Source organism: Manis javanica, chromosome 8 (assembly GCF_040802235.1).
Source record: "Manis javanica isolate MJ-LG chromosome 8, MJ_LKY, whole genome shotgun sequence".
Taxonomy (NCBI): Eukaryota; Metazoa; Chordata; class Mammalia; order Pholidota; family Manidae; genus Manis; species Manis javanica.
Genome location: NC_133163.1, coordinates 76,259,604 through 76,281,108, shown reverse-complemented (window position 1 = coordinate 76,281,108; position 21,505 = coordinate 76,259,604). Strand labels below are relative to the sequence as shown.

Here is a 21,505-nt window from a genome sequence, read left to right as displayed (position 1 = left end):
AGCCTCTGCTATTCCCTTATACCTGCTTTAGGCAGGTCTGCCCTCTGGCTGGCCTGGCATGATGGTGGGAGCAGCAAGTTTGCAAACTGGTGCTGGCCAAGAGGAAGGAGTGGCAGGCTGTGTATTGCACTGCACTGCCAGTCAGGCAGATGTTGTGCCTGAAGCTCCTGAAAGTTCCCAACCTGCTGAGGTGAGTGTGCTAGGATGATTTTTTCCACCCGTCCTTTCTCCTGCGCAGCAATTTCTGTGTAATCTTTTCCCCTTTAGCAGCCCTCTCACTGTTGGGGAGTCTTTTCAAAGTGCCCACCTTTCTTTTGTCCTGGAGCAGCCAGTTGTGGGTACCTGTTCTCTACAAGTGGCTGGAATCTCAATCTCTCCAAGTATTCTGCCTGTCTATGCTTTCCAACCCCTCTAATCTTCAGAGCACCATGTAATGTGGGTTCATGCTCCCAGAGCAGATCTCCAGGGGTGGGTATTTAGCAGTCTTTGGCTTCTACTCCCTCCCCACTCTGCTACTCTTCCTCCCACCGGTGAGCTGGGGTTGGGGGAGGGCTTGGGTCCCACCAGCTTGAGGCTTTGTTACTTTACCCTTTTCCATGAGGTCTTCTCTTTTGCCCAGATGTAGGCCATCTGTTGCAGTCTTCTTTCCAGTCACTCTTTCAGGGCTAGTTGTATTTGCTGTCTTTTTGTGTTATATGTGGTTTTGTTAGGAGGTTTCTGCCTCACTTCTCATGCCACCATGTTAAACCCCTCTTATCTGCCTCATTTTCCTTTTCAAAAATGTCTTGACTAGTTCTCACATGTTAGTTTCCCCCCAAAGAACCCAAATATCAGCTTGTCAATGTACTAAATGTATATTAAGAAAGAGAGGAGGCATCTATATGTATTAATAGCTAGAGAGGCACTTAAGGTTCATATAGTCCAAACCTCTATTTACAGGTGGGGAATTCAGACCCAGCTAAGTATTTTGGCCAAACCTACAGAGGTATTTAGAAGTACCATGGTTTCCTGAATCTTAATACCACATTCTTTCTGTGGTTGGAAACTTGAGCCAAAGATGGTACTATAAGACAACAATCAGAGGCAGAGGACTAAAGTTCTTCTGGTCTGGCTTCTTTTATTTTCTTCCAGTATCTCTCATTTTCAAAAAGCAGGAAAAAAAACATTTGCCTAACCATCTATTTCACCGAGTCAGAACTCTGAAGTATAGAAAAGGTAAGGCAAAATGAATAGTTGGGCAGTTCTAAGAGAAAGCAAAGTACTGACATAGCCATAATACCAATTGTTTAGTATGATTTCATATTTGATTAGTTTCTGAAACAAATTTGGGAAAATGAGTATGGCTGTTTTTATAGTAAAATCCTTTTTGCCTAAACAAAAATTTAAAAAATAGGACCATGACCAGGTCCTCTCTCTTTTACCTTTTAGGTCTACCTCTGGTTTCGGTTTAGAAAAACTGTTGAAATGTGTGTAGGCTTACAGTCTCTCAGTACTTGTCTGTCTGCCAGAATTAAACAAGATTTTTCTACTAAGTTTTTCAGGGAGCCTTTTACCTGAATGCTGCTTTCTTCATCTTCCCGGGGCGACTGGGCAGGCATGACTTCCACATCTGAATTATCAGATGAGGTATTACGCTTTCTCTTCTTTCCCACCACAGGAGTGATGGTGCTAAAAAAGGAAAAAGTAAATTCATCTTCAGTGAGGACAAGCAAAATTTAGGATTAAGAAAATATAACTAATCTACATCATCACAAAGTTACTGACAAAAGTATCTATATCTCCAGTCTGTGCAACACACAGCAGTTGAGCAGTGAGTTTGTAAACAAAGAGGATATTGGGGTTTCTTCTAAACCACTGGCTGACCTTTACAGCAGATTTGACAAATCCTCGGTACCACTATGGTCACAAATACCTGAAGGAAGGTAGCATAAGATAGCTGAATGGTGATTGGACTAAGATTACAAAGCCTCATTTCAGTTCCAGTTTTGTCTAGCTGGGCATTAAGTTCTCTTATTTGTAAGCACTGATTATAACACCTGGCCCAACAGTTGAGGATCAAGTGAGATAAGATGTGAAACTTATTTTTTAGAACTTGAAAAATCCTATAAAAATAAACATTATTATAATTATACCACAGAGTCTGAAGAATCCCAGGGACTAGAAGGTAGGGGGAAAGGAGGGAAGCTACAAGACCTGGAAGGGAAAGAGGACACTCAATTATAACAGGAATCATGTGGCAAGCCACAGCTCAGTCAACACTGCTTAAGGTTGACAGTGGTTGCTGAAATCTTCTTCAGTTCACCTATGAGATTAAAGAACAGGGCAGCTATTTCTCCAGCTGTCTTCTATGGGCCTGGGCAGTAGGGGCTTAGTGAGAAACCACTTTCACATTACAGTCATGCAAAATTGAGAATACATAAAAACAGAATCACAGCTTTTAAATGTAACCCCCAAAACAATGATTGGTTATCTTCCCTATACCTTGGTGTTTCTCCTTTGTAATATGCAATTTTAAAATTCTGTTTATCAAATAAGCATTGGGACTGAGAAAAGAAAAGCCGTATTTTCCCCTATAACAGATATCCCTGAAGTATATGCAGCTGCTAAATACAAGTAGTTCCTCTCAACACTGATTCAAAATCAAGCGCACTGCCCTTAAATGTCCCATCAAAGTAGTGCAGGATGGTACTCACTTTAGCTTGCTCTTGCCCTTTGTTTTGGATGTACCAGATGTTTTGCTCTTCTTTGGCTTTTCTTCCTTGAGCCTCTCCCCACTGCTCTTCTTCTTGCGTTTCTTCTCACCTTCCTCCTCAGGCCGAACACTGGGCAACTCATCCTCATTCAGGACTCGAGGTATGTTCTGCTCGCCTCGGGCACGGGCCCTAGCAATTGCCTCTGCTACAATCCGATTAGCTTTCTCTTGCTTCTTCTGGTGCTCCAGCCTGCGGTTCTCCTCCATTCCGATCTTGCCCCCCGTATGAGGAGCAGAGCTTGCTGGTGAAGACAGAGCTGCCACCTCACTGGCACTCAGAACTTTAACGACAGAGAGCCCAGAAGAGGCCCCTTGGGAAGAGCCAGCCTACAGAAATAAAGACACTAGAATTTCAATGTGCTTGTAGTTAAACAGCCTAAATAAAATGCAGCTCTGAAATAGTTAGCTTAGAACTTTTAATTCTCTAACTCCTCAAGAACAAGACTCAGACCAAGTACTAACTGAACCTAGATACATTTTTAAAAAGTGATTTTTGGTGGGAAGGGGATAAGAAAAGAAGTGAGCCAAATTAAACTTCAGTATCCTTTAGCCATGCTCCTATTCCATTATCTCCATTATTCTAGAAAATTTTCAAATATAGCCAATAGTGGCCTCTGGGCTAATATTAAAAATGAGGATTCAAATTCTATTCTTGGTTTACCTTTATCTGTCTGGGGGGTAGATGGAGTAAGAATCACTTGACCTCTTTAAGACTATTTCTCTTTCAAATGGGAGGATATTTCCAATCATTTTTATTTCACAAGAATATTAAAGATTGTAAATTAAACAGATGAAAGACAAATACTAGATAAATCATCTCTTATCTCAAACCCAACAATAACCCTCAAGTATTTTTATGATATAATTAAAACAAGGTTTCCATGGGAGAAAGAAAGAAATGTCTGCATCTCAGTTCATAAACCTGGACTGCCCCTACATTCAACAAGTGGGTGCTGAAGGTGACAGTAAGGGATTAAGAGGGTTTTTTTCTTTCCTAACTTTAAAAGTCTCACCTGAGGCTGCAGCACCACCTTGAGTGGTACTGAAAGTCTCTGTCCCGGGCTCTGTCCTGGTCCCATTATCTGAGCCTGCTGCACAGAGGAGAGAGTCACAGGCTGGGCTGAGGGTGGCTGGGGCTGGGATGATGGTGGCTGTGGTACAATCTGGATTTTCTGCTGTGGCTGCTGCACCTGCAGCTGGATGGTTACAACTTTGGCAGGCTGCCCCTGAGCATTCTTGGCTTGAGTCAGGGCTGCCAGCTGGTTGCCCTGTAACACTATCTTGCCTGGTAGACTCCCTAGAACGACATGCCGGTGTCCTTGGGGACCTCCAGACTGTGGCTGCTGGAGGACCAGGGTGATGCGTTTTGATTCACCCTAGAGTGAAGAAAGCAAATTCAAAGAGAGGTACAACATTAAGAACAGCATACTTTCAAATATTTACATCAGTTTTCCTCATCCTAGAAATCATAAAAGCTGCAGGTCAGAAGACATAGTACAATTAATTCTGTTCATTGACCTATTCATCCCAAGAAAATCTTTCTTATAAAACCTCTGCCCAGTAGGTATCAACCTATTTTTGAAAAATTCCTGATGGGAGGCTACCTTCTAAGGCAGTCATTACATTTTTTGACAATTTTTAGAACAAAAATCTTTATATTGAACTGAAATCTGCTCCCTTATAGCTTCTTTTCCTATTCCTACTTATCTTAATATTGCTCCCTCCCCCCACCAAACTGTTTTGGCCTTATATTCAGAGGCTAGAGACTCTACTTCCCTACAGCAAAATTGGTCTTTTCACTGGGCAAAGTAGGAGGAGGACAATCTTAGTATAAGAATAGGGGTAAGATACACATGGCTTCCTTAAGTCTTGCAAATGTAAATAAATAAACACATTTTTAAAAGTGATTCTTTGTTCCCATAGCATCCTATATTTCTCCTAAAACTTTATCTCATACACTACTTTGGATTCTCCCTTAATGTCTGCATTCCCTGGCAGACTGTGAGCTCTGTAAGAACCGGGACTGTGTCTTGTTCAGCACCAGCTAGGCAGTGTAAACATGCAGTAAGAGCTCCAAAGATACGTTAAAGCTAACTGCTTCCACCTGGTAAGTAGTTAGTGTGTGGCTGTCCACGCTAACTGACATGGAGCAAAGACGGAATCTAAACAGGATTTCCTAGAGACAGCTTTCATGTGCTCTCACACTGCTGCTGAGCCCTCTGCTAAACCAAAATTCACCTCCCCCTTTCACTCAAGTCACCTGGGTAGGTGTAGAGGTCAGTGTAACTGCAGGCTTCAGTGGGGGCCCTGTGGCCCCAGGGTTTCCAGCAGGAGCTGAACCCTTAACTGGCTGTAGGACCAGCTGCTTTACTGGTCGGCTGGGCTGGACAATGCGCTGAACAGCAGCCTGGTTCCCAGGGACCTTGGCGGCCAACACTGTATTACCAGAGACAATGGAAACACCTGGTCGAAGGGGAGTGCCGGTTAGCACTTTGGTAAAAGTGACTTTTCCACCATTGGCTGTGCCAGCCACCAGGGGTTGAGCTGTGCTGGTGATACCTTGGGCCTGAATCTGTGCCACATGGGCACCAGTGACTGAGGAGCTTGGTGGGGCCTTAAGGATAACAATCTTAGGGGCTGACTGAGGTGGCTGCCCTCCAGCACTACTGGAAGAGACAGCTGTGGCAGAGACACCCATGAAAGGATTCCCTTGGCTCAGGATCTCCTGGCTCTTGGAGACCTGCAAAAGTCCTGATGCTGGCGCCGATGTCTGTAAGACAGGTTGGGCTGGCTGCTCCTGGCTGACAGGCTGAGTGGTATAATCATGCAAGGTTAAGGATTCTGGAGCTGGAGCTGTTGATTCTTTGGGAAGTTCTGTGGGGGCTCTTTCCTCTGTTGGGGGGACCAGGTCACTTGATGATGAATTCCCCACATCACCACCACATCCACCATCCTGGTTCATCTGATCCAAGGAGTCCAGAGAGCTTGGCAGTCCAAGGGCTTCCTCAATGGGGTCTTGTGTGACCTGGTTGAAGCTGTCATCAGTCAGAGAGTCCAGGCCAAATAAATTTGGGTCATCAAACAGATCCATGATGGGGTCTGCCATCTTGGGAAAGCAATGGAGGGTACTTCCCCAAGGTCTAGGGAGGGAAGGGGAGGGGGGGTACTGGTTCTCCCCTCCCCTCCCCTATTAAGAAAAAAATGTACACAATGGAAGAGGACTACTCTTCAGGTAAAGAGGCAAGAAACAAGTGCATGTCAGATTGTCCTGACCTTCATGGAGCAAGATGGCTAGGTCTTCAGAGGAAGATGGTGGAACTCCTGTTGTGGGAAGACAAATGAAAAGTAAGCAAAACAGGTAACCTCAGGGAAAATTTCTCCTTAGGTACTACCCTTAATATCACATACCATCAAAATAGTACATGAAAGGGGAAATGTGAGGTCATCTGAGGACAAACACACACACAGCAGGAAGAACACCCACATTTTTGCTTCAAAACTAAAACAGAAAAAAAGAAATAAACCAACCCCTTTTGGGGTTCTTACACCTACACACTTTGAAGTTTCTGTCTGTCAAGATCATACTCTGTCCATTTCTTTTTACAATTATCATTTTTAGATAGAGACCAGCTTTTACTTCAGGTATATTATATACTAGCAGTGTTTCAGTGAATGTATATAAAGGTTTCCGAATACATTGTATTTTATGAATTTCCCTTGTATTTTAAATACTTTCACTTACTATTGGCAAAAATAAATCACCTTTAACCAAGTTCATAGTAACAATATTGCTAAACTTATAGCATAATTTTACACAGGAAGTTTTGCAAATTTTATTCTGGTTAACGTATTGATTAATCTATACATAGTTATTTCTGTTCTGCAGCTTCCTCCCCCTCCTCATATTTAAGATCAAAAACTTCCTCTTCAGGGGACTCAAATAATTCTACATTTTAGTTCCAGTTTATATTTCGAACTTTCTCTCTCATTACTTCCTATATATATCCTGCATTTCACTTCATCTAGTCTACATAGTTGCCTTAATGTTATCCCTGTCTGCATGACTTTGCCTATTTAGCTTCTGCCTGGAACACCCCTACCATTTGCCAAACATTTCCCAGCTGAATTCTTCCCCTCCCTCAAACATCTTCTAACTCAACAAAGGTGAGTCCTGAACCTCCTTCCCTTTAACAATAGAGCAATTTGTGATGGCTTGGTCCTTTCACCTCTTTAAATACCCACAGCATTGTCTGCACCTTACTTAAAGCACTTATATTTAAAATTTTACTAAAATGATGAGTATCTTGTCCATATCCTCTGAAGGCCCAAATAGTTCTCTGTACAAATTATAAAAGCTGCTGGCTCCTCAAGATGCTTGTCTGCCATCTGCTGGAAAATTGTCATACTAAACATATTATCAATTATGATAATGAGTATGTCCAATGTACACCCTGCAAAATCCTGCATGGTGGCTCAGCTCCTCTTTTCCCAAGAGACAAAAAGTTCCTGGATGGTGGCAACCATATCTTATCTGTGGATTCCTAAAGAATCAGCAGGATATCACATACATAGTAGCTACTCAAAATATATTTAATGAATTAATATATTTGCCTGTAGTATCTGGAATGAACCATTCAGCTCTTCCAGAAACTATGGTATTCTTTGATTCTAAGATAAGACAGTGAAGTTTCCCATCTTGAAAAACTGTCCTACAAATAACTGACAGTATGTTTACTAAAACCACCTCTGGGGCTTAAATGCTGGAAAAAGGAAAAACTAAGACAAAGAATTGTAAGTACATCACCACACACCACATAACATGAAAGAGCAGTATCTGTTCCTTGTAAAAGAAGTCAGTATGTGACAATTCAGGAAAGCCTTGCTTGATAAGACCATTCCTCTTACCAGAGCAGAAATTTTTCAGTGACACAGTAGACTTGACTGAAAAAGACTCTTCCACAAGCCCCTTTTTTTCCCCTTCCTTAACCCACACCAGTTATCCTAAAACAGTATTATGTTTGTAAATATCCCAGGAACAAAAATAAAGATTACAGACTCATCAGGAGTTGGTGTATCAGTCAAAATTACAAGTACACATGGCATGTCCACTAATGTCAACAAGGTCTTCCTCACTTCAGTAACTGTATATACTACACATCTCACCCAGGATCCATATCACTTCCCACTCCTGGCTAACCTATTCCCATAGCTCATTCCAGACTCTCCTATCTAAATCCTGCCCCAAAGTTACTCAAAATGGCCATCAGAAAAGTTAGAGATATCTCTTGATTTAAAGAAAATCAACTCAATAATTTTATAAATTTCCTCAACACTATCATCAGCTTTTTTTCTAGTGATGCCCTACTTTTCTACCTATTATCTATCACCTCCTATCCACTGTCAAGGAGGTCACACAAAGTATCTAAGCAGGTATTATACAAAAACTACACTGAAAGTTTCCACTAACTATAAGTTTGTGCTGATAATAGTTTGTAACCTGCCTTTTCTTCCATGGGAGTATTTGGTCCTTTCCATGCCTCCTTTGCTATTTAATCATTCAAATACTCTTCCTCCCCTCCACAGCAGCCCAACTGCAGACAAGAGATCTCATCTTTTAATTAGAAAAATAAGGCTAACAATTTCTGACATATTCGTTTACCCCCATATGACTCAAGTATAAATTTTTAAAGGTCAATGCATTTATCACTTATCTCCCTTCCCAATTTTTGGGCCAAATTTCTACTTCTTCTGGTTCAGTTTGAGCCTATAATTTAAAAACCTTACCACTGACTTAATGCCACCCCCAAGTTTCACTGCTTCTCTGTCCCATCCCACCAACTCACCTCTACTGACCTAATCCACCTTGTACACATTTTTTTAATCCTAGTCTCCTGATTCTTCTCTAACTCCTATCTTTAAGTTGTCCTTTACTCTCAAAAGATTAAACCTTCTCCCAACACACCTCCAACTTTCTTCACCCCTACTTTTATTCTTGTGGGGTATCCATGGCCGTATCCACAACTGGTCTATTCTACTAAGTTCACCTATCCCGTGAATTTTCTTTCCATGGTTCACACCCTGTTAGTAAAAATACACAGATGTTAAGCATTCAACTATATGAAGTACTTAGATAGCCCCAAGTAAAACAACTGCCTGGATAAAGAAGTCATACCAAATTTTTATCATATTGAGAATGAAAGGTTAATCTGGGCCTACCATTGCCCCACAGAAAAATATGTGTATATGTTCAAAAGGAAAGAGAATTTAATGGTTCCACTCATCACTTTCCGTAATTTCAAACTAATGACCAGACTACCAACAGAAGAAACCTTGGGAGGTGGAAGTTGGGGAGAAGTAGAACGAATTAGTCAGTTAAGGTTAAAATCCAAGGCCACCCATCTATAATCTCTAAACAACACTGGGGAAATACTTTATATAATAGCCTTTCATCTCGCCTCCTTCTTAAAGGGGAACTATTCCTTCTCCTCTAAATAAGTATAAACTGATGTTCCTCTTCAGCTTTACCACCTTTAAAATAGCTCTTGGTTTTTGGGAAATCTACAGTCCCAACTCCCCTGTTCTTATTTTATGTGTCTCCTCACCCTTGTCCATTTCAATGAACGACTTGTCATCCCAATAATAAAGGACTTAGTTTTACTCATAATCTATATTTTTCCATCTCAATCTCCTTACACTTTTCAACAAAGTAGTGATTCTCAACTGGGGGGGTGGAAGATATATGTAGTCTCAAAATGCACATTCAATGTCATAGTTTTATATTTGTCAAATGTAAAAGGAAAACACAACTCATCATTTAGGTTATTTGTATTCAAAACTGGACAAAATCTTCTGTAAAAGACAATATAGTGGGGGCAGAGAAAAAAGCATGCCTGGTGTGGAAGGGTTATCAACGTCTCCGTGGTGGGATATGGCTTCTTATGGTCTCTCGAAAAGGAGTTTATCATAGTTTACTGTTTATGATGGATGAGAAACACTATAACACAGATTAGATCAGTTGTCTAACAGATAAAAAATTATATAAACTGAATTACAGACATCTACTCAACATTTGCAGATTTCTCTGTACTATCCCCTTAAACGAACACGGTATTGACAAATACTGATTTTTCTTGTAACATGCACTGTTAAAAAAGTTATCCATGCCCACTTAACCTCTAATTGCTCAGACTCAGAAAAGAACTATTTTACTTCAAAGTATGTATCTTGTTATCAGAAACTGTATCCTTTCGAGATCAGCTCCAGACAGACATAAACACGTTACTGAAACACAAGATGGGTAGCAGCAGCTCAATTTAAATGAGAAATCCTTTTAAAATAAAATAGTAAAAAGGCCTAAAAGGAAAATCACCAACATAATTTTGAGAGAATGATTTAAAAACTGTACCACGGAGACATTTGTGAGACCCAAAGTGTCTAAAATCTTACAAAGAAATGGGAAATAAACATCCAAGGTGAATATAATCACAATTTAGGGTTAGCAAGGCATCAGGATGTTGGGACACACATCATAAGAAACGGAGCTATTTACTTGGAGCCACTAAGGAGATTTCCTCAAGAAGCTCTAGGTCCTAGGCCATTTTCTCTATCTTCTCCATTCTACTGCCGAATGTGCGGCTGTTGTGTTTTTGTTTTCCTAGTTACTGAAGGAAAAAGCACTCACACCTTAATCAAGGTAATGGACATTTGGGGGCAAACATGACTCTTAAAGTGAGCCCTTCTGAATAAACAGGGGAAAGCAAAATAAGCAGCTATGAGAGCTGAATGTATGTAAGGGAGTAAAGGAGAAACTACAGAAATTATGTACTCATATGGGAGAAGGGAAGGGGCAAGGTAAAAATGTGAGGGGTTGATGGAGAGGAAATGCGACTGGCGGTGGGGGTGGCGGGGAGCCGGGTACATTACCTGCTCATACTGCCGGGGTTGGTGCCAGTAAGGCCCATACAGCAGAAGCGGGAGATTTCTGCCAACTGACACCCCAAACATGGAAATGGGGTACATGCACTTGACAGAGGGAGCCAGCAGGGTGCCCTCTAGGGTGGGGATGGCCAAGACGGTAAGATGCGGGGGGTGGGGGTGTGTGGATGGCCGGGTGGGAGCAATGTTAGGGCGGAAGCTACAGGCTGGAAGCCCAGACAAGCCCTGAAGGAGAAAAGGAAGTGTGCCTCACCCCAGCGGGGTAAGAGAGACGCCTTTACCTGCAGCGGCCGTGGGGGGCCGGTTCGCCCCTCTCGCTGTCTCTCCAGCACCAGTTCCCCCACCTCCTGCGCAACCTAACTTGATGCTCCTGCCCGCCCCGCATCGTCACTGGCTGAACCCCACTGCCACTCACCAGAAGCGCACACACGCAAAACAGCGCAAAGGGTGGGACTAGAAAGAGCTTCCCCCTCCCCCGAGGATTAGGTTGAGAGAGCACGGAGAGGCCTATCCGGTTTCTAGGGCCCAAGCGAAGCCTGCAGCTTGCTTGAAAAAAAAAGGAGCCCGGTCAGAGAAGCGGTCTCATGCTAAAGGAAACTAGTTCTGGGGATTAAATTCCCTACCAGCTACACTGTATTCTGTACACCAGAGAGCGTAAACTCGGGAGGGAGGGATCCACACTAGGCCAACCCCGACTGCCCCTGAATCCCCTGCCTTCCAGCAGCCCTGTCAACCCCTATGCTGTGGTCACTGTACCTTATCCCACTACCTATTAAAAGGGACCAGACCTTCCCTCCACCATGAGAGAGCCAGGCCAGCTACTGGAACATGGAGCCTTTCACTCTTAAAACACTTTCTGCCACATAGTGCTGATTTGCATTCTTGACAGCCAAGCTTGGGCAGAGGCATCACTTTCCTGCAAGTTAATCCCAAGTGTTTTCCAACAATTCCCAGCCCTTCCCTCCAGAACATACACCCACTCCTCACCCCACATCTGTCCCCAGCCCCCACCTCACTTCTCTTGAAAATCAGCCCTTCTGACATATTTGCCAATGTCCACTTTGCAATGTCACTTGAGACATTTGCAATGAAATTAGTCAATCCCAGAATGATGGCATGCAGGCTTAAATCCCCCAAAGTAAACTATTATCAAAAACAGCTGCTTCCCTCCTGACCACTAATTTCCCCTGAAATGTAACCACCCTCAACACTGAAATCCTATTTTCGGTACTCAATGACACAAACAAGGAAGATAAAGGACTTGGCCTTAAATCTCCTATTTCTGAAGATCCTAGCAATACCACTAGTGCTAGGAGCACCTAATTACCACTTCTGTAAACAGCAATACAGTTTTCCCACTCACTGAGGCTCAAAATCTCAAAGGTGTCTCTGAAACCTCCTCCTGTATCTACCACCATCTAATCATTTGCAAGGTCCCACTGACTCTCTTGCAATGTGTTACAGACAGATTTTGGACTGGCAACAACTTCAGCAATCACATCAAGTCAGCCCTCTTGTACAGATGAGAAAATTGAGGCTTAGAGAATTGAGTATTTCAACTATGAAACTTTTATTTTTGCTGCTACCTCTTTACGCAGTTGTTTGTGGAACAGAAAGAAGCCCCATGAATGATTTCTCTCCCTACCTCATCCATTCTGCTACTACATTAATTTCCTAAAACACAGTATGGTCAAATCAGTCTCCTGCCTAAAAGTTTTCAAATGTTTAAGGAGGGGAGTGGGCGGGGGCAGGGAGGAGGAGGGAGGCTGTTGAACCACTGTGATGTACGTTTGATAAAAATTTTTTTTAAAAGTAAAGACATAAATCTTAAGACCACATTTTGCCTTTCCAGTCTTATTTCCCACAAGTCGTCTATAAATATGCTTACATGCTAGTCAAAAAAAGACAATTTACTATTGTCATATTGTCATCAACTGGGCCTACTTAATGCTGTTACCTTCATACTACATGACATCCTCATTTTATTTCTTTGCCTTATCAAAATCTTACTTATCCTAAGATCTACATCAAATGCCTCTTTGTTAACTCAACATTTATTGAGAATATGGCATACCAAGTGGTGTGGGAGTATTAGAGAACCAAAGATGAGTAAGACCTAATTTCTACCTTCAAAAAACTCACAACAGGTAGGAGTATATTTGTGTATGTATGTGGGGAGAGGGTGAAGAGCAGGAAGCAGGGACTATATCAAAAGTGAGAGCTGTAAACAATAATACAAGGTGATATGTGCAATGAAATAAGCAGGGGGCTTTTACAGGCACACAGATGAAAGGGACTTCATAACTTATGAGGAAAAGGTACCAAGGAAGTAGTTTCTTAAGGGGTGGGGAGGAGTTTACTGGGGAAGGGAAGGTGGGCCGTAAGAAAGGGATACTCAGGCAGCAGGAAAGGCAAAATAAAGCACAACAATGAGAAACAGCACAAGACACATAAAGGAGGCTCTAAGTACCTCTGTAGTTCAGGCTTGCCAAAGTGTAAGCCACAAAGAAATTAGGGAGAGATGAGACTGAAGGAATTGGTAACAGCCAGACACTTCAAAGTGGGCCTTCAGTGCCATGTTCAAGTATTTTCTTACAGGAAGGAGCACGAGGAGCCACCGAAACACGAATGACATGATCAGAATCGCATTTGGGTTAGCTAACTGGCTGTTGGATAGAGAACAGATTTGGGGGATGAGAGGACAGAGGAACACAAGCAGCAGTTAGGAGGCTGCCATGGTAGTCCATAAAAGAATTGTATAGTGGATATTTGCTGATTTTTTTTTTCTGCTCAACAACCCTTCCTAAGTTGGGATAACAGCTCAGAATAATAGTCTTCAATGGGAGGCCAGATCTTACCTTCCACTATAGAACCGGAGTGGGGGTAGAGAGGATTGGAGGGGGTTCCCACCTCTTCCTCCTAGTAGAGATGAAGTACGCACATGACCTAGAATAGTTTACATGGATATCTTTGTGGGAACTCTGAATTTGCAGAGGTAATGCAAAGACCCAGAACCAACCAGTTAAGACAAAATTCATTAATGGCAGACACCAGTATTCTACTGAAGAATATTAAACAGACTGTTTAGTGCTGTGACCTTACTATTCTCTTGGCCATGTTCTCCATGTCTCTAACCTCCCTTGGTTTCAGATCATTTTCTAAACCAGGTTTTTTTATCAATCCCATTGATTTGTGAGTGATACAATATCGATAAATTCCCTTTCTGATTATTAGCCAAAAGATGATTTCTGTTGTTTGCAAAAAAGAATACTAAGATGATTAGGGCCTGAATCATACATAGCATTGTGGTTCAAAAGGTAATGTACCATCCTCATTTCCCTAGACTACTGCAATTGCTTCTAAATGGTCCTGCTCCATTCTGCCCATTTAATTCTCACTGTCCTTCAAAGCTCATTTCAACATCATTTCAAAGAAAAGCCTTCCCTGAATTCCCAGACAAAAAACAGCCAAATTTATTAAGTGTACATTACATACCAGGCACTTTTCTAAGCAATGAAAATGGAAATGAGGACACAGCGAGATAATTTGCCCAACATTACCCAACTAGTGAAAAGTGGTGCCAGATTCTAATTAAGGCAGTGTGGCTTCAGAAGTCACATTCTTAGTCACCCTACCATATACTAACTATGCTCTAGCTTACATGCCTCTATTATAAATTCTCTTGTAATATCCATACCTTCGTGTTTGTAGTAGAGACTGAATAAGTGATTATAAAATTGTTTGATGTCCATCAGCACCACCCCATATTAGAATGCAAGCTCCACAAGAGTAAGGACTGTGGATGACTTGTTCCTTAAAATATCCTGTGCTTAGCAGATGGAAATGGGCATTCAGTGTACTGTGGTTGAAGGAATGAATGCATTTTCAAATTCCAGTAAAGGTGTGTGGGAGTGGGGCTATGGAGAACCTGCAGCTTTTACATGTAGCAAAAGGGGCTGCATGCAATACACATAAAATACTTTTTTCTACAGTTTGATAATCACTGTTAAAAGTAATGAAATATTAGTTATTGCCTTTAGGCTTGGGACCATAAAGCCTCAGTGGTGGCAAATTTAAGGCTGAGGCAAGAAGCAAATGGATGACACTATGCCCACATGACTCAAAAACAAGGCATGGATTCATTTTTAAGTCAGCCTCACCACAGATTTTTTTTCCAGTAAAGCCCTGGAGTTTTGGCCTGAAGTCTGAACAAAAAAATAAGAGCCCACTCTTTAAAGATCACTGCCCTGAAGTCAAGTTAGACTTCATCTGGAGAAGTTCTTCTGCACTGGCACAAGGTCACCAAAGTGAAGGCAATATTCTGGATTCCAGATGAGATCTAACTGGATCAGTATATCCTCTTTGCATAATGTCATTTTGGTGCACCCAGCATAAGCAACAATATATATATAATTTAGGTTACAGAGCCCTGGTCCTCTCGTGGCCCCCCACACCAGTCTTGCACAACCTACTTTAACTGGGCCAAGTGTACATACATTTGGTGGGCCTAACAGAAAAATGTAAATGTTTACTTAATTATTAAGGAGGGATTGTTTCATTGCAACATCTTTGTTAAAAGTGTGTAGCAGGGGATGGCGGAGGGTTGGAGGGGACAGAACACATATAAAACATTGCAGTTATATCACACTTGTGTCTCCAGGCACAAAAAAATGACCCCAGTGACATGGGACTGATGAAAATGTAGTGGGCTAAAAAATGGAGTTATTTGCAAGACCAACCAAGTGAATTTCCTCTGCAGAACTTAAAAGTATTTCACATAATCTTATCTTTAAAATAACTAAGTTAAATAAAAGAAACAAACTATTGTTCTTTTTTCCTTTTAACAGACAAAGATACAAAGAGAAAAAAATTACATTCTCAAGGTTCTGTAACAGCTACAACTTTAACAGGCTACTAAATGGCAACTTATCTAATGTTGTGGTCAAAGAAGTTCTCCCACAGGGGTCAGCAGAGAACTTTTAAATAGGGGTAGACAGATAATGAATGGGGGGCTTTGAAATCTGACAGACCAGAGACCTACTCCTGGTTAAGTTACCTAACCTCACTAAGTCTTATTTCTCCTCTTCTTCTGAAAAATGAAACTGACATCACATACATGTCAGAGTTATTCTGAAGATTAAAAGATAATGTCTGGCACAGAGCAGCCCAATAAAAAGGAGTTTATTATACCCAGTCCAATAATTTAAAAGAGTACTACTAAAGGTTTCTCTCAAAGCAAAATTACTCCTTACAGACTTGGACTGAGCTGATCTGCTACACAGAATGGTGGGATATTGAAATAGACGGACAAGTCTCACAATTAGCATAGAACTTAAAGTTCTTTCCTTTCTTCTCTTAAATTCAAACTCTTTAAGAAATACTAAGAAAGGGAGAGGGACACTAGAAGGGGGAGGATTAAAGGACTCTGAGAAAGCAGTACAACCCTTTAACCTCAACACCATGGAACAGCCTTCAACCAGCACTGGTGTCTAGGACAGGCAACATCCAGGTAATTCAATTAATAATTTTTTGTGTTTGTGGGAATGATGCCAGTGTCAGTCTCACAGTACTCCATTTGCTTTATAACTGCTGCTTGTGGGAGCTTAGAGTTCTCCAATTGACTAGGCTGTCCCTCGGAAGTTCCCATGCCCAGACTCAGCTGCCTCGACTTTTGCTTGCCATACTTTCATAGGTGCAAGTCACCTATATACATTTAAGGCCTCATGAAAAAGGTCGCCCCAACAGGCAAAAGGACTACATTTTATAGGAGAATTGATGGGTAAAGAAGCAAAGAGGTAACTAATGTGTTCTCCTCCCCAAAAAAAGGTTGGTGGAGAATGACTGAGTAGTAGATAGAAGCAATGGAGAATAAAACACAGAGTGACAAGTCTGTTCGTGCAGCTTTGGTAGCCCCTATTAAAAACCCAGAAAAATCTACCCAATCATTCAGTTCACCTAGGTAGATGTATATCTGATTATCTGTACTAGACCATGACAATCATGTTCAGTTACAAAAATCCTGTTAAGATCTGGGCTCTAAATAGGTAGCCAAACTCCCAAAATCACTGGTTTCTTCTAGAATTAACTGAGAAGGAACTCCCTTATCACTAAATGGCACAATGTACTTCTGAACACCCAAGTCCCAAAGGAATAATTCCCAAAGATATATTGTATCCAAATGTATGTGAAGGAAGAAAAAAATGAAAGCAGGATATTCCAACAGTTTCTGTAATGACCAGGAGAGACAATTTGAGGAAATTGAGAGACTGTATGGCTCTTGAATACCCTTCTTCTCAGATGAAATCAAGAATTCCGTTAATATATATCCTTTCTCAGTAACTTACTGACATAGTTTTAGAAGAATGTTTTACAGACTCTCAAAAAGGTGTTATTATAGAGCTACAAATTACTAGAGCATTGGGACATTACCAAAAGGATTAAAACTATCATATTTAAGGTGCTGACATACAGAGGAGAAAAGAAACACAGTCCTATTATTACCTAGTAATTTCAGTAGATATCATTTAATTGTCTTATTTGAATGAAATAAAGTCTAAAAATATTAAATAAAATGAAGCCATACACAACAAATTTCTCTGGAAATGTACAGCGGGAATAAAATCGGGGATGTCTCACTCTTTCAATGACAGAGCCCATCTTTCTTAGTAATTATGCAGAAGACTAAGTAATTTCTAAAATCCTTGGTTTGTCTTTGAATTTTGTTGTACTTCTAGTTGAATATGTAAGTCTGATGCTCTGGGAACTCTTCAAACAAACTAGTAAGATCAGACTTGGACAGTCTGAATTTGAAGAGGCTAGAATATTGGCTAGCTTCCCTACACTACTCCACTGCTTGGAATATATTCCTAGTTCCATCCCTGCTAATAAAGAATGTAAAGCACTTACCCATGCCAATTTATTTCTGTTTATGCCTGTTGGATTTCTCACTACCATGTCACTATGTTAGTGGGTAGAAATTAAGCATTTCATTTTTAAGTCTCTTGCTGCAAGTCTCCGAAGGCAAGAATTAGGATACTCTAAAGCTGACCCTTTTCTTTGTGTGACATTAAACAACCAAGAAGTCCAGTGAAGAACAGAAAGTAATGTTTGAAAGAATTATTACTTACAGAACAGCTTAATGAAAAATCTCAGAGACTAGCATACTATGTGGTTTAATTTAAAACATTCAGTAACTATAAAGATGTAGGCTTCTTTTGCAATACAAATACAATGAAAATCTTAGAGGCAATATGAAATAGTTACAAAACACAGAGAAAGAGCTAAATCACAACTTCATATACTTGCACACACAAAACCAGATGAAAGGGGAAACGTTATCAAGGATAACTTAGAATGCAATAAAATGGTTAAATAATCCTTTAGGCAATAACAGTAAACAGTTCGTTATACCGAAATACAACTTTCACTTGGGTTATTTGGTACCAAAAGAACCTCATCTTGAAAACTAGGGTCTCTTTCCATTCCTTAAAATGCCTCAACAAGACAGAAGCAAAAGGATGCAATGTCAGTCGATTAAACAAAGAGCAAATTGGACAAAATCGTAACAGAAGGGTGAAACAAAAACCACCAACTTTGTACGGAAAAGAACAAAAAGTTAAAGACATGATAGAAAAGGTTAAACTGAGTAAAACATGAAATGACAGTCTATCAATGAATCAGCTGCTAAAGGTAAAACACTAAATACTAGGTTGGTCACTGAAGCGCAAAAGTAGGTCATGCAAAGACCTGCAGATCAGGGACTTGCTCAAATTTAAGTCCAGAAGTGGAATGACTTCTAGGGGTGAGAGTGGAGGGTCCAGAAAAATACTTGTCTTCTTTACCCCCAGGTATCAGGCTTAGTGTAAGCTCAGAGGTTAGCTTAACTTTTGCAGGGCTGTGGAATCATTTAGTGTTCACCTGAATGCTCTGAAAATATTAGTCTTTGCACTAATGAGAACATGAAATCTCATTCTTTCAGTAAGCATACAGTTCTTGGCACCCACAAATGAATTTTAAGTGGTAGTTTTGCTTGGAAAAATCTCACTCTTTTCAAAGGAGATATGTATATTGGTTTCCTTTAAAGACAGATCCCCCTCACCATCCTACCGTACCTATCAGAAACTCTCACTATCAGATCCTGCACAAAAAATGTCAAATTTTTCCTGTTACAATCAAAACTCCACAGTGGTGATTAGCACAACGCAAAGACTTTTCCATCCCATCATCCAGTGGGTGCTGCTGAGAATGTCATCTCAGGAAGTACAAGATCCATGTTTCCCAATGACTCACAACCAGCACAGAGTATTGCTGTTTCTATTATTTTCTACCCATGTCTAAGTGGTTTTTGTCCATTTGGGAACTGACAAAATCAAAAGGCCAGATGCACAGGATAGGTCAAACCTGGGGAAGGTGTTAACTGTGTAGGTACCTAAACACTGCTCTATCAGATTCCTTATCTCAAGCCATTACTCCTTTGCTACCTCAGTTATAACCTTCCCCAAAGCCTCTCTTCACACACAAGCCTACCCTCTCTTTGGCCAATGTCCTTCATCTTGCCTTGCAGATCCACTGGCATGCCACTCTTGCAACCCACATCTTCTTAAACAAAACTTGTTGCTTTCCCTAATGCTTCTTTTAAGGGATGGGATAATTTCAAAATACTTGGAATGAGAAGTTTACCAAGTTCTGTCAGGAAGAGGTTGACCACAATTTGTCCTGAAACCTACTTGGTGACCAACAGAAAAAAAAAATTCCTAAGCAAATGATATTATCTAATTAACTAACAGAGGACATTACTCAAATCAGAAACTCACCTTCTAGTAACTAAAGTGCTCCACACCAGATAAAACCTCAGCTGATGCTAAGGATAACCCAGTCAGAGAATCCCTAACTGAATTGATGGTCTCAGAACGACATGAAGAATAAGTTATCTGTAGATGCTGGTGTGACGGCAGGATGCAGTGGACACTAGTAACCGAGCTCCTCTGGCTTGTTGGGGGCGTTCCACTACGTCTATTCTTTAAAAGAAAAAGACAACGACTTTTAAGTCTTTGACTTCTCACTAGGCTCAGTCAATTGAAAAGAAAATGAATCACTAAACATCTATACACCTCTACTATACACTTCTTTGAAGACCTTAATCACTTCAGGACTGCTCTTTAAAAGGTAAGGGCTGCTGCATTTGCACAGCTGGGGTAACAGGAGGGAAATTTCCTGCGACTAGAGACAGGTAAATAAAGAAACTGCATACGCTCCGAGGCAGGGGGAGGCGTCTTCTGCCAGTGAAGAGTTTATATAATATATAACAGAAAACCAGTGAGCTCTGCAGACCTGTCAACGGCGATGCAAGGCTGTGCTCTTCGCACCATCTCTAAACTCTTCAAAAGCCTGCTCTTCTCTCCCAAAGACACACAGAAATTACATCTAATACTGTATAACAGCCTGCACATGCTCACCCCATGCTTTCCTACTCACCATTATTATTAAAACACATAAAATAAAAAAGAGAGAAAGAGAAAAGAAAAAAACCTTAACCTCTCACTTTTGAGTCCAAAGTATGGAATAACCAAACAGAACCGGGGAGTTTTCCCCTCCAATGAAGGGGCGAGGAGAACAAGGAGCTGCCTCAAATCTACATCATGCCCAGTGATGCAATGACAAACCCTCAAAATTCCACAGCGGCCGGGGCAACCCCGTTCGCGGTTTGGCCCGACTCGGGCCCCACGGCCCGGCAGCCGCCCTCTCCCCCGGCTTCTCACAAAGGAGAATGGTTCAGTCCAGAGCATCACCCAGCACCTGACCCTGCACAACTAGGGGACAGACGGGAAGTCAGGCACCCTGGGGAAGGATCAGTTATTGAAATCAATTCTAAGAGCGGCAGTCTTTACAAAGACGCTTGAACCAGCAATGTGGAGCAGGAAGGAGCAGGGAGCCTACCTGTACAAGTCCTTGTGGCTCCTTTCCAATCAGCGTTTCAACTCACCCTTGCGGAGAACAAGGCGCCTTCCGGGGGAGCATGGCCAGCTCTCGCCTCAATCTAGCTTGCTAGTAGTCCATTCTCCGTCGGCTCCGCCCAACTGCGCTCCTACCCACCAATGGCAAGGCCCATACTTGGCCTCTTACAACAGGGTTGTGTGAGCGCCATCCAGGAAGTCTCCTGAGAGTGGGAGGTCCTAAAAGACTGAGAAGGGTACGTAGGCAACCACAGATATGCCTGATTGAAAATAAAATCTGGCGGTAGCTGGCTTCTGACGGCTCAGTCCACAATCAGGCCTCTCAGCATCCTCTTTTGACCCCCGCCACTGGGGGCGCTCTAAAGTAAAACAACATTCAGTTACCTGTTTCTGGGAAGCCATCTTGGATCGCGCTTGGTGCCTTGGAGGCGGGGAGGAGGAAGTGCTTAAGAATTTGAACAGTTCTTTGGAGTTCTTTCGAGCCTACTTAAAGCCAGCCCCAACATACTCTCCTTTACATAACCAGCATGTCCCTGGGTTACGGTGGGTAGGTACTTCGGAATAATGCTGAATGTAGTTAGAGGCAAATACCTCTCTCGTAAGAATTAGGCGATCTTACCAAACCAAAAAAGCAAAAATGAATTATTGGAATGTAAATGGGTTTTCCCAGTTCCTGGGATAGTCCTTTATAGAATCCTCATTCCTCAGGGTGTTAGAGTAAGGCTAACACAGGTTATGTGTCTGTTTTAGATGCTTCTACTCCTTGTGCTTAAAAGTTTTCCAGTGTTTTGACTTTGCCAGTACAGAAGGAGTGCAAGTCTGTTAGAAATGAACAGTATTTGGGGAAGAATTTCAACTTTTTTTA

The 21,505-nt window shown here is 41.6% G+C and overlaps 1 protein-coding gene across 8 annotated transcripts in view; it reads right to left on the bottom strand.

Moving 5' to 3' along the window:
• Positions 1–20,737, bottom strand: part of CHD8 (chromodomain helicase DNA binding protein 8) — an 81,775-nt gene extending 61,038 nt beyond the window's left edge. For 2 of the 8 annotated variants that reach the window (XM_037017607.2, XM_073211539.1), the window contains exons 1-5: positions 20,624–20,737; positions 5,013–6,073; positions 3,766–4,128; positions 2,694–3,079; positions 1,554–1,668 (exon numbers count right to left, since the gene is read on the bottom strand). In XM_037017607.2, the coding sequence (XP_036873502.1) occupies positions 1,554–1,668; positions 2,694–3,079; positions 3,766–4,128; positions 5,013–5,858 (1,710 nt within the window). In that variant the 5' untranslated portion in view covers positions 5,859–6,073; positions 20,624–20,737. Of the gene's footprint in view, positions 1–1,553; positions 1,669–2,693; positions 3,080–3,765; positions 4,129–5,012; positions 6,074–10,968; positions 11,077–19,500; positions 19,705–20,623 lie in introns of those variants that run through there. The other 6 variants (XM_073211538.1, XM_073211540.1, XM_037017609.2 and 3 more) reach the window with 6 other exon arrangements.
• Positions 20,738–21,505: the final 768 nt, after the last annotated feature.